This window comes from Carya illinoinensis, chromosome 4 (genome assembly GCF_018687715.1).
Source record: "Carya illinoinensis cultivar Pawnee chromosome 4, C.illinoinensisPawnee_v1, whole genome shotgun sequence".
Taxonomy (NCBI): Eukaryota; Viridiplantae; Streptophyta; class Magnoliopsida; order Fagales; family Juglandaceae; genus Carya; species Carya illinoinensis.
The window spans coordinates 998,628-1,010,032 of NC_056755.1; the positions used below are offsets into that span (position 1 = coordinate 998,628).

General features: G+C 40.4%; 1 protein-coding gene across 1 annotated transcript; it reads right to left on the reverse strand.

The window, feature by feature from the left end:
- Window positions 1-8,881: 8,881 nt before the first annotated feature.
- Window positions 8,882-10,282, reverse strand: LOC122307436. The gene has a single exon (XM_043120330.1). It carries the CDS (start codon window positions 10,280-10,282, stop codon window positions 8,882-8,884), a length of 1,401 nt encoding a protein of 466 aa, XP_042976264.1.
- Between the last annotated feature and the right edge of the window lie 1,123 nt (window positions 10,283-11,405).

The window sequence follows — 11,405 nt, forward strand, 5'->3', positions numbered from 1 at the left end:
TAAAGAAAGAGAATAGGAATTTAAAATCTTTGCTTAAATCTTCTTTTCGATTGCCCACCGCTTTAGATAGGGATGACATGCAGATTCTTGAAGAACAAGAGCATTTGAAGAATGAGGCAAAGTGTCTTAAATTTCTGTAATTCTTGCTTCAAGATAATAAAATAATATTTCACAAATATTCATATTTGTGTTTCTATTTTCTGGTAGATTTCTGTGTGCTCATTTTTTATTTCTTCTTTAATAATGCACACTTCATATTAAACCCATAATATGAATCTGAAATACTAATTGTATTAAAAGATGGTATTTCATGACTAATAACATCATCCATCTTCCCCTTGAAGCCGCAAGGGTTTCAGATTTATATTTCAAATATGTGCAGTTTTCATGAGCTCTTCTGGAGCCTTAATGACATTTAAAACATAAACTGCAATAATAGCTTGTTTCCATTTGCGTTTGGATTGCTTTAGATCATATAAGGATCTTTGAAACTTGATAGAATACATATTTCTTGATGCATTCAGATTAGAAGTTTCAGGCATTTTCTATCCTTTAGGGATTTTCATATATATATTATGATCCAATGATCCATATAAATATGCAGTTAATCATGCATATCCAAACTCTCGATAACTTTCAAGCTAATAAAAATCTTAATATGATTTCAACCACTTTAAAATCATATTAATATTGTTTCTTCGAGAAACTAACTTGTGATTTCTATATCACATTTTCATATTAAAAGCTTCAGGCTTTTTATATCATGTATATAAATATCCACTGATATTTAACAAAAATCACCTCTTTAGGTGTTTGGACTTCAAGTCCATATTTATCACATTTCACTTAGTGATATCAATTCTGCAGGAATTGAGAAACTGACTCGTGATTTATATATCACATTTTTATTTCTTTTATATAAATACTCACTGATATTCAACAAGCATCACCTCTTTTAGGTGTTTGGACTATAAGTCCCGATGCATCATATTTTACTAGTGAATCAATTCTGCAGGAATTGTTTCTTTCAAATTTGGCCAATATTTTACGTCGTATTCTTCGACGATTCTTGATTTACTTTCATCATTACTTCTGGTAATGTCAATTGCCATCTCATATGGAAATACGTTGTCGACAACGATTTTATTTATATCCATAATTTCTCCATTACGCATGAAATGTAACGAGATCTCGTTATTTTCAGGTACCTGTCCCTCTTTAAGGGAAGACATTTTCATGAAAAACCTCTTCAGGAAGCACTCTTCAAGAGTTTATATAGGAGAATTTTATACAGAGAATTTGGATGGACTTTATTGCTTGTTTTGTGGGTATGGCCTCTTCAGGAGCACCAAATTATTTGTGTCTTTCTCTTTTGAGATGTTCTATCTTTTGTATCAATACGTCTCACATGCCTTTAGACATGTCTTTAGACTGCTGAATTTCTTAATTGTCCTACAGGGACTTCAATCCTCGCTGGGATTTTAGCAGCTAGAATATGCGACATTTTTATCTTATTGCATCCAAAATTTAATTATCATCTGAACTTCTGGTTCACATATGATAATCAAGATAACGTCGAATTATTTCATCTTATTTGCTTCTGGCAAATTTTTCTTTCCACTTCTGGTGGTAAGACTTTATAGTAAAAGAATCTTCTGGTTCTTTCATGGACGTCCATATGAAAATCATTCGACTTATCGTAATTGATTTTGGATGATCAAGATAACCATGAAAAGATACAAATATTTTGAATCATATCACTTTTTGATGCATCATAATATTTGATTCAATAATTGTATAATATCATCTCAAAGAGAAAGTTTATAGCTTTTCCAATACGAGCTTCTGGTTCGAAAAGATATTCATTATCACGTTCAATCTCTTAGTTTCTTTAAATGAAACGCATCATTATTTTCACTTCAGAGAATAGAATGATATAAATTCATTATCATTCACTTCAAGGAATGATGTAGATCTAGTAAGACGTGACTAATGATTTTCATCAAAAGCTCATTATTTTTGCTCAGTCACTGAAAGACCTGATACAAATTTAGAATATATTGTGAACGTTTGAATTTCATATTGCTACTTCAGGAGCACACTCGATATTGCTACTTCAGGAGCACATTCGAGACGTTCATTCAAATATATATTCTTTTCACAATTTTAATTATGCAACTTCAGGTGCATAAATCATAATGAGCTTTTTGATACATATATTACTCATTTAAACTATGAGATACTCAAAAGCTATTATTTATTTAGGGCGATCCTTCAGGGATGCTCCATTTCCATTCCAAGATGAATCTTATCATCAATAATTTATAACAAGTATAAAAAAAATAAATAAAACTTTTATTTTAGAGATTTCAAATAATATATTGAAAAACTTACTTGATATCCAGCATCATATAAATAGAAAAATTATTGATGAGAAGAAGAATTAATTCACCATCATCATCATCATCATCGCGTCTCAAAGGAAACCTGTATCAAAAAAAGAAAAAGAAAAGAAAGACTTTTCTTGTAATCAAATTTGGTAATATATATTATCTACGTTAAACCTCTATTATGCCAAAATAGTTAGGAGTAGTGGACAACTATTTTTGATTAAATAAGACTAATGTGAATGGTAAGCAACTATTTTTAACTGGAGGTTGGTAAGCAGTCATTTTTGACTTTGAAAAAGGCTCCAAAACCTTTTTATTTATTTATTTATTTATTTTATTTTATTTTTTTTTCTTTTCAGGGTCACGTGAATGTGTCTCTTTGACAGATACGTGGTCGCCCAAGCTGTCAGACCGAACTGATAGCTCATCCATCAGTTTGAGAATCACGTAGAATCCCCCGGGATCAAAGTCACCGGGCGTGGCTCCCTGTCACCCGATCGGGGCATGAAGGTCACAGATCGGCTCCATGTGGGGCGCGGGGCGGATGGTTGCGACGACGCAACTGATCTACTCGGCGGGTCCCTGTTTGAAGTCATGCGCACCAGCTGGGAAGGGCCCATCCGTGGAGTTATGGCTGGAAAACTCGGCAGCTTGAAGACCTTCCTTGTCGTAGAGGTCGTAGATCTGGCGCTTAAAGGAAGCTTTCAAACTTCTGTTTTCATCTTCTTCTCTTTACCAAAAACGACTTCAACCATTGGTGCCAGACTACTCCTCGGCTCCGGCCACCACAGCTCGCTCGATACTCAAGCCATCACGGATCGGGGTCCTTGGACTCAAAGTCCATGGGTGTAGCCACATGGAACACTCCAGTACACCCTTTAATGGCTTCATCGAAGCTTCCCGGTTCGGCAAGGTCGATGATGGGGATGTTGGTGAACGTGGAAGAAGATTTGAGGTCGGAGAGGGTTTCGGGAGGTTGTATGAAGAACCGAGGAATGGAAGTGATGCCTAAATCGGAAAGGCCCTTCACCCCAATCTTGGACTCATCAAATTCCTTCACTTCCTTCATACGGTTGTAGCTGGAGGTTGCAGTAGCCATGGTTGCCATAGTTGGGTTTCAGAAATGAGAAATTTAGGTTTGTCTTTGTAGGAGAAGGGAGAAGACGTTTTAGGCTGTAGCAAGACCCTAGCTCTGGTGATGATATCGAATTGACCAAGACCACCGAGAGCCCCAAAGAAAAACTGGGTTGATGCTGAGAGATGGCCTCTCTTCCGGGTTCAGATTCATGGCTGTGGCTCCATGAAATCTGCAGCATTTTTTTTTTTTTTTCCAGCAACAAGGTGAAGAAGAAAGAAGAACATAGAGATGGAGATAGAAAATCAAGAACCATGCGGCAGTAGAATTTTTTTTTTTTTTTTTTTTTTTTTTTTTTTCAGCGTCGTGCTGATAACGTGTTATAAACTCAATGAAAAATAAGAGAATTTCAAGAGATTGAGAGAGAGCGAGAGAGGAAATTCTTATTGATCTATATATCAAACTTATATCTTTCTTAAAGAATTTAACGATATATATAGGCGTACAAAGGGAGACTATGCTAGCTCACTATGCTAGCACTATGCATTTGACGACTAGATAAATGTGGTCATACAATTCAACATGGTTTACAACATTTAGTTTATTTTCTGTACTTTTTACGTATTTTATTAATTTAATTAGTTGCATTATTTTATTTCATAAAATAATTATTTTGATCATTTATATTATTAAAATATGTAAAAAATATATAAAAATGATTACAGAACTCGTCAAATAATTTTCATTCCATCATCTTTTAAACCTTACTTCCAAGCTATTAAAATTCAAGCATTTTAAAACGTTTATTAAGAACCACTGTCATGTTTCAGTTTATCCCAACTATGTATTGCTCCTTGTTTCCGCAACTTCAGTTTTTTTTTTTTTTGGTCTAAATTTTATTTCTTCATATACTGAAATTCGAAAGCTTGGAGGGTTCACCTGAATCACCTCTCTTGAACAACATAATATGGACGGTAGGTACTAGGTACTAGGAAGATTATAAAGATGGGGCCTTACACAAACCCGGCCCAAGTCATCAGGGCCGTTTGACAATGGATAATGATCATCAACAGTTAGTAGCAGTATCAATGTATCATGTTACGGTACAAATAATCTTTTCTTATTTAAAGACTCCATTTATACATGCGAGATTGGACTCTGGGTAAACTGCAAGAGAGATTGAGTGACAATGGCCCAAACTATATCGCCAATGGCCCCAAGTTGCTTGGTGCAATTAAAAATTAAAGTCCATCTTTGGGGGTGGGATAAATGCCGAATAGAGTTTTTTTGATAAGAAAACGCTCTTAATTTCATTCATTCAATGACTCGAAAACTAGAGTCCGAATACATAACAGGACAGAACCAAAAGTTGTGGTATAACCACTGATGCCAAGGGCATCCTTACTTAAAGCATGAGCAACACAGTTGTTAGCTCTTACAGTATGCCCTGCAGACCACGCAGTGAAAGAACTGAGAGTGGTTTTAGTGTCAGCTATTAGTTGACCTGCATAGGTGTGTGAGTCTGAGGCTGAGTTTAGGCCCTTAACCACTTGTAGAGAGTCCCCTTCCATTATGATCCCCTCATAGCCTGAGGATTTGCAGAAGATGGAAGCTTGAAGTGCTGCATAGGCTTCTGCCAAGAAAGGGTCGGGGAAGAGATCATGTTGCATCCTTAGAGTAGCTAACACCTGCCCCTCATGATCTCTGATAACAGCACCCACTCCCACCCTGCACCTGATTTTGTCAAGCGAGGCATCCCAGTTCAGTTTAAGTCTGCCCCTAGGGGGTGTAACCCAGGCTGCTTGTCGCTGAACCTTGCCCGTGAGTTTCTTATTCTGCTGTTTGGCCAGCTGCAATTCCTCCACAAGGTGTTTTGAGTTTTGAGCAACGATGCGTGGGTGAAGGAAACACTTCCTGAAGATCATCTCATTTCTCCTCTTCCAGATTAACCAAGAGGTAGTCGCAAAGGATACCATGTCATCCTGCTCCAGGAGGTCCATCATGACTTCCACCAGATCCTTAAAGCTGTTGAAAAGAGGACTAGCCTTTTGTAGTTTTCTTGTGCTTTGTCCCCAGACGTCCCTAGCCAATGGGCATGTCCAAATAATGTGTTCTATAGTTTCTGGATTCTGCTTGCAGATTAGACAGGTAGAGTCTTCAAATACCTTCCTTTGTACAAGGTTGTCTCTAGTAGGCAGAGCATTTAAACAGGCTCTCCATAGGAAGGTTTTTGATGCATTTGGTATATCTAGGTCCCAGATTTTAGTCCAGGAGCCTGCTGTGTTGGCTTGTACCGATGGTTGACCCAGCTTTTGATTTTCCAGCTCAGTGATCAGGTGATAAGCACTTTTGACACTAAAATCACCTGTGGTTGTGCATCTCCATATCAACCTGTCTGGTTTGGCATAAGGGCTTAGAGGGATCTTCAGTATTATAGCTGCCTCCTCCTTGGTAAAAATGGCCTCAACTAGATCTTTGTTCCATTCCCTGGTGTGCTTGTCCATTAGGAAAGAGACCTTTGTGTCAGCACGTAGAAATCTTATAGAGCTTTGGGGTTTGAAGGTCGATTGAATAGGAAGCCACCTGTCATTCCATATTTCTGCCTGTTCCCCATCTCCCACCCTCCAAATCAGGCCCTCCTGTAGATGTGGTCTCGCTGCCATGAAGCTTTGCCATAAGAAGGAGCTGTTTTGTCCTACTTTAGCTGATAGGAAAGAGTTGCTGTGGAAATACTTCTCCTTCAAAACCTGAGCAGCAAAGGAGTTTGGATTAGACACCACCCTCCAGCATTGCTTGGCTAATATAGCCATGTTAAAGTTCTCAAAATCCCTTAGTCCCAGGCCACCATTGCACTTTGCTCTCTTCATCTTATCCCAGTGTACCCAGTGAATTTTGTTTTCTTGAGCCTGCTGTCCCCACCAGAAATTCCTCGTCATTTTGTTGAGCTCTTTGACCAGTTGCTTAGGAAGCTTGAAGATACCCATGCTGTAAGTGGGGATAGACTGTATGACAGCTTTGATGAGTGTCTCCTTCCCTGCTTGAGAAAGGAACTTTGTTTTCCAATTGCTTATTCTGGTCTGCACTTTGTCCAGTATGCTTCTGAGAGATTGGGTTCGAGACCTACCAATAAGGGCTGGTAGTCCCAGGTACTTCTCATAGGAGTTGGTTCCTCTTATTCCTGCTATGCTGGTGATGAAGTGCTTGGCTTCCTCTTTGGTGTTCCTGCTGAAATAAATGGATGTTTTCTCTTTATTTAATCGCTGGCCAGAGGCTACTTCATAAGATTCCAGCATGGAAAGAAGTCTACTCCACTCCACCGGGTTAGCCTTACAGAAGAGAAGGCTGTCATCTGCAAAAAATAAATGGTTAATAGAAAGTTTGTTTCTCCTGATAGGTAGCCCTGTAATGAGACCAGAGAGTTCAGCTTTGTTTAGCATACAACTGAGGGCTTCTGTGCATAGGATAAAGAGGTATGGGGATAGGGGATCCCCTTGCCTTATTCCTCTAGTTGGCCAGAAACTGGCTTGAGATTCACCATTAATTAGAATGGAATAAGAAACTGAGCACACGCATTTCATAACAAGGTCAATCCACCCTGCTGCAAAACCAAGTTTTTGCATGACAACTTTCAAAAAACCCCACTCTATTCGGTCATAGGCCTTGCTCATGTCCAGTTTGAGTGCCATAAAGCCATCACTTCCCTTTAATCTTGCTTTCATGGTATGTAGAGACTCGAAAGCCACTATGATGTTGTCTGTTATAAGCCTTCCGGGTACAAATGCAGTTTGTGTTTTTGAGATGATGCTTGGAAGGATATGTTTCAGTCTATTTGCTAAAGTCTTTGCAATGATCTTGTAAAAGACATTGCAAAGACTAATAGGTCTGAAATCAGTGACCCGAGTTGGGGAGGACTTTTTTGGAATAAGTGCTATGAATGTCTCATTCACTTGGTTGGACCATTTCCCAGCATTTAGCACTTCCAGCACTGCCTTACTGATTCTTGGGCCAACTATCTCCCAGTTCTCTTGGTAGAAAAGGGCTGGGAAGCCATCGGGTCCTGGGGAGCCAAGTGAGTTCATGCTGGTTATGGCCTCCTTTATTTCAATCACAGTAAAAGGTTTTAAGAGTTTTGCATTCATATCATCCGTTACTCTCTTTGGCATGTCAGCCGTGTAGGTCTCAATTCCGGTAGGCCTTGATGTGGTAAAAAGTCCTTGGAAGAAATCTTGGAAGACCTGACTAATGGCTTGAGAGCCCTTGAATACCTGTCCCGCATCATCCTCTATTTTCTTAATGTGATTATGTTTCCTTCTCTGGTTTGCGCACTTATGGAAGTAGCTGGTGTTTCTATCCCCACTCCTTAACCAGTGCTGTTTGGCTCTCTGCTGCCATTTGATATGCTCTGCATCAAGCATGGAATTAATCTCTTTCTGTAGGGCTGTGATGGTCTCATGCAGATGGCCTTCATTGGCTTCTTTCAAGGTGTCCAGCAGTGCAAGCTTGGTTTTTAGCAGCTTCCCTTGATCCCTATGCATACCCTGGCTCCAGACTTTTAGACCCTCCTGACAGCTTCTCAGACTTAAGAGAGAACTTTGCAAGGCATCCTGCTGCCCATGAGAGTTTCCCCATACCTGCTGAATGAGGTCCACACAGCCAGCCTTTTCCCTCCAGGTTGCTTCATACCTGAAGATTCTTCCCCTCCTCCTCTCTTCCTCCTTATCATGAACATGGACACAAATAGGTCGGTGATCTGAGGCACTTGCTGAAAGATGGTGAACTGAGTGGTCTTCATACTTTGTGATCCAAGTTGTATTACCTAAAGCTCTATCAATACGTTCTTTAGTGAAAGCCTTCCCTTCTCTATTGTTGGCCCATGTAAACCTATCACCATTGTAGCCCAAATCATAGAGATCACAGTACTCCAACACCTTCCTGAATTCCAGTACTTGCCTGTGTGGTCTAGATGCAGCACCCAGCTTCTCCTTATGATGCAGAATTTCATTAAAATCCCCTAGACATAGCCAAGGGGTATCAGCCTCAGGTCTTAGCTCTTTTAGGAGGTGCCAAGATTCACCCCTTTTTGCAGCATTCGGCTGGCCATAAAAGCCAGTTAACATCCAGTGGGGTTCATCTATTGACAGCTTTACTGAGGCTGAGATGTGCCATGTTGTGTATGAGACCACTTTCAAAACGGCTGGAGAGTTCCAGAGAAGGGCTAGGCCCCCACTTTTCCCCCTGCTGTCAACACTGAAACAGGCTTCAAAGCCTAGTTTGACGCGAATTCTCTCCAACTTTTCACTACCACATTTGGTTTCCATTAGGAAGACCAAGATTGGGGACTTTGTTTTCACCAACAGGTGAAGCTCATGAACTGTCCGAGGGTTCCCAAGCCCTCGGCAGTTCCAACTCAGGCAATTCATTTGTGCTGGTGGAGCTGCTCAGCAGCTTCCACCAATATTGCCTGAGTTTTAAACTCTACAGGTTTGAGTTTAGTCCTTCTTTTTTTCTGCCCTATGTTACTGTCTAGGGGATCATTCTCTGTCGCTGGTCTCTTGTGTGTCAAAATCTGAGAAAGTTCCTTTGACAGGTTGGTGGTGTCACTTAAAACAGAGGACTTACCTCTGGCCATCCTTTTCCACGTGTTGCCTCTGGGAGCTGGAGTTGGACTTGGCTTTGGGGTTATGTTGCTTGGATCCATGCTTGGGTGATCTATCCCCCCTGACCGAACAGGTTGTTGATTTTCCTTCCCTGGTTTTTGTTGAAGATGCTGCCTCTCTATAACAGGATCCATGAGAGTCTGTGGTGGATTTGTCTTGGCTTGTGCTTCAGTATGCTGACTGATTGAATGGTCTTGGCCCTCGGTCTCCATGTTATTGTCCGTGTCTGGCTGCTCTACTGAGTTATGGTGGACCACCCTTGTCTCCTTAGTTGGTGATTCAAGACCAAGATCTGGTGTCGCTTCCCTGGTGTTTGGCCAAGGACTTTCTCTGGCATCACCCATTGCATTTCCTTGTTGTGAGGAGTTTCCTGTCGGAGAACCTGGAGTGTTCTGTTCGGGTCTTCCTCCGTACTTTTTCACTGACATGAAGGATGGGAAAACAGCAGCTGCTCTCAACCAGTATCCATATTGCTCTGTTGCCTGTGATCCAAGCGAGGAGCATTTGCCATTCGCATGCTGTAGGTGGCCACACTTGAAGCAGAAATTGGTAAGCCTCTCGTATTTGAACTGTACCCAACACTGTCTTCCTCCATGTTTGAGCATTCGACCCCTAGCCAGAGCTTTGTTCACATTTACTTCCACTCTCACCCTGAGAAAGTTGCCCCATCCGTAGCCTTGTTCATCCGTTTCGACAGAGTGAACTTTCCCGATGGTTGATCCAATCTCCTCACCCATCTTCCTAGTCATGCCTGCAAAGGGTAAGTTATGGAGCTGAACCCAGAAAGGTTCTGCTGAGAACTGCACCTCATTTGCCGATAATACACCCTCAAACTCTCTTAGACAAATAAGGTGACGGTCGAATGACCATGGTCTGCCTTGCAAGACCTTATTGACATCCGCTAGCAGTTGGAACTCGAGAAGAAACCTGTTATTCCCAAACTCTTTAAAGGTTATCCAGCCTGCTGTGCTCCAGACTCTTGCCATTGTGGATTTAAAGGCTTCTCTATTTGCTGTTCTATCATTGAGTATCATGGCAAGAAGACAATAACTCCCTCTAATCTTCAATGAAAAAATCTCGTCTGCAGACAGGGTAACTTCTTGCTTTTCTTCTTCGGTTAGCGTCAATGATTCCCACCTGGTAATTATCTCTTCCGCCATAATGCAGAGCACCTCTGAGTATTACACTGATGTACTGCCTGAATCGAAGCGACCTGGATAGGACTCAAAACCCCAACCACCGAAGCAGAGGGGACCTAAGGGGAAACTTAACCTAAAAAGGAAAGTTCCGCCGTCAAACCCTAGCAGAGCGCAGGGACCTTCCTTTAGACTCACCTAATCCTCCAGAAAACGCAATCTGGACTATCAATGCCGAATAGAGTTGAGTAGATTACTTGTAATTTGGAATTTGCATCCATCTTTGTTAACCCAAGTTAACAAACCACAAAATGTGACTTTATTGGTTAGAGGTTTGGTTAAGGTTTTGGTTGACAGCTCTTGCGACGCCATGCATAGTTTTCATCAAATCCCATCATACAATTTGAATAACAATTGTTGGAAAAAGTCCATGCTTGGGCTTTTGGGTTTGTCTGCTTGAATTTTAGTCTTTGCTCAAGTAGATTAGGTAAGACGAGACCAATTAAATGACTTGTAATTTCACTGTAGCCTGTAGGTCCAACTCCTAGCTAGATTGAGGCGGCGCGAATCTAAGTCCAGAATGAATATAATTTGTATTAAGAAAGTAAAATCGAAGTTTTGGTGTAAAGAATCAAAGATTATGGGTAAACGTCTCGCTTCCTTCCCTAATTCAATCTGAATCTACCTTATTCCGTGAGCTGCAGCTGCTTTGCTTTCTAGGAAGGAAACTGCCTAGAAGCTACACATATGCTCCTTCACATTCTATATAATCACATATGCTTGTAGAAATCGTGAGAGCCTTGACAATCGAAAACTGACCAGACCAGCTCTGCATCTCCGTCAAACAGAGAGTTGGTGACTGCTTTAATTCTTATTTCTATCGAGTTAACCATGATTAAGCAGCCAAGGTAGGGGGGTTTGGATTTCCAAATTATTAATGATTAAACACATTTTCTTCCGTAAGTTTTGTTTTACTTTCTCTTTATTACACTCCACGACAGATTCGAATCTCTAAAATTATTGACCACACTCAACTTGCCTAGTATCATCATCTCAACTCTAAAACTCTAAAATATCTGTTTCGCTCCACAACCATGATCATCGTCTAGTATGTAAATAAATTCATAAATCTAATTCATCTTATAAA

Coding starts and splice junctions, on each gene's coding strand:
- LOC122307436 (XM_043120330.1), bottom strand. CDS start 10,282: ATGGCGGAAGAGATAATTACCAGGTGGGAATCATTGACGCTAACCGAA.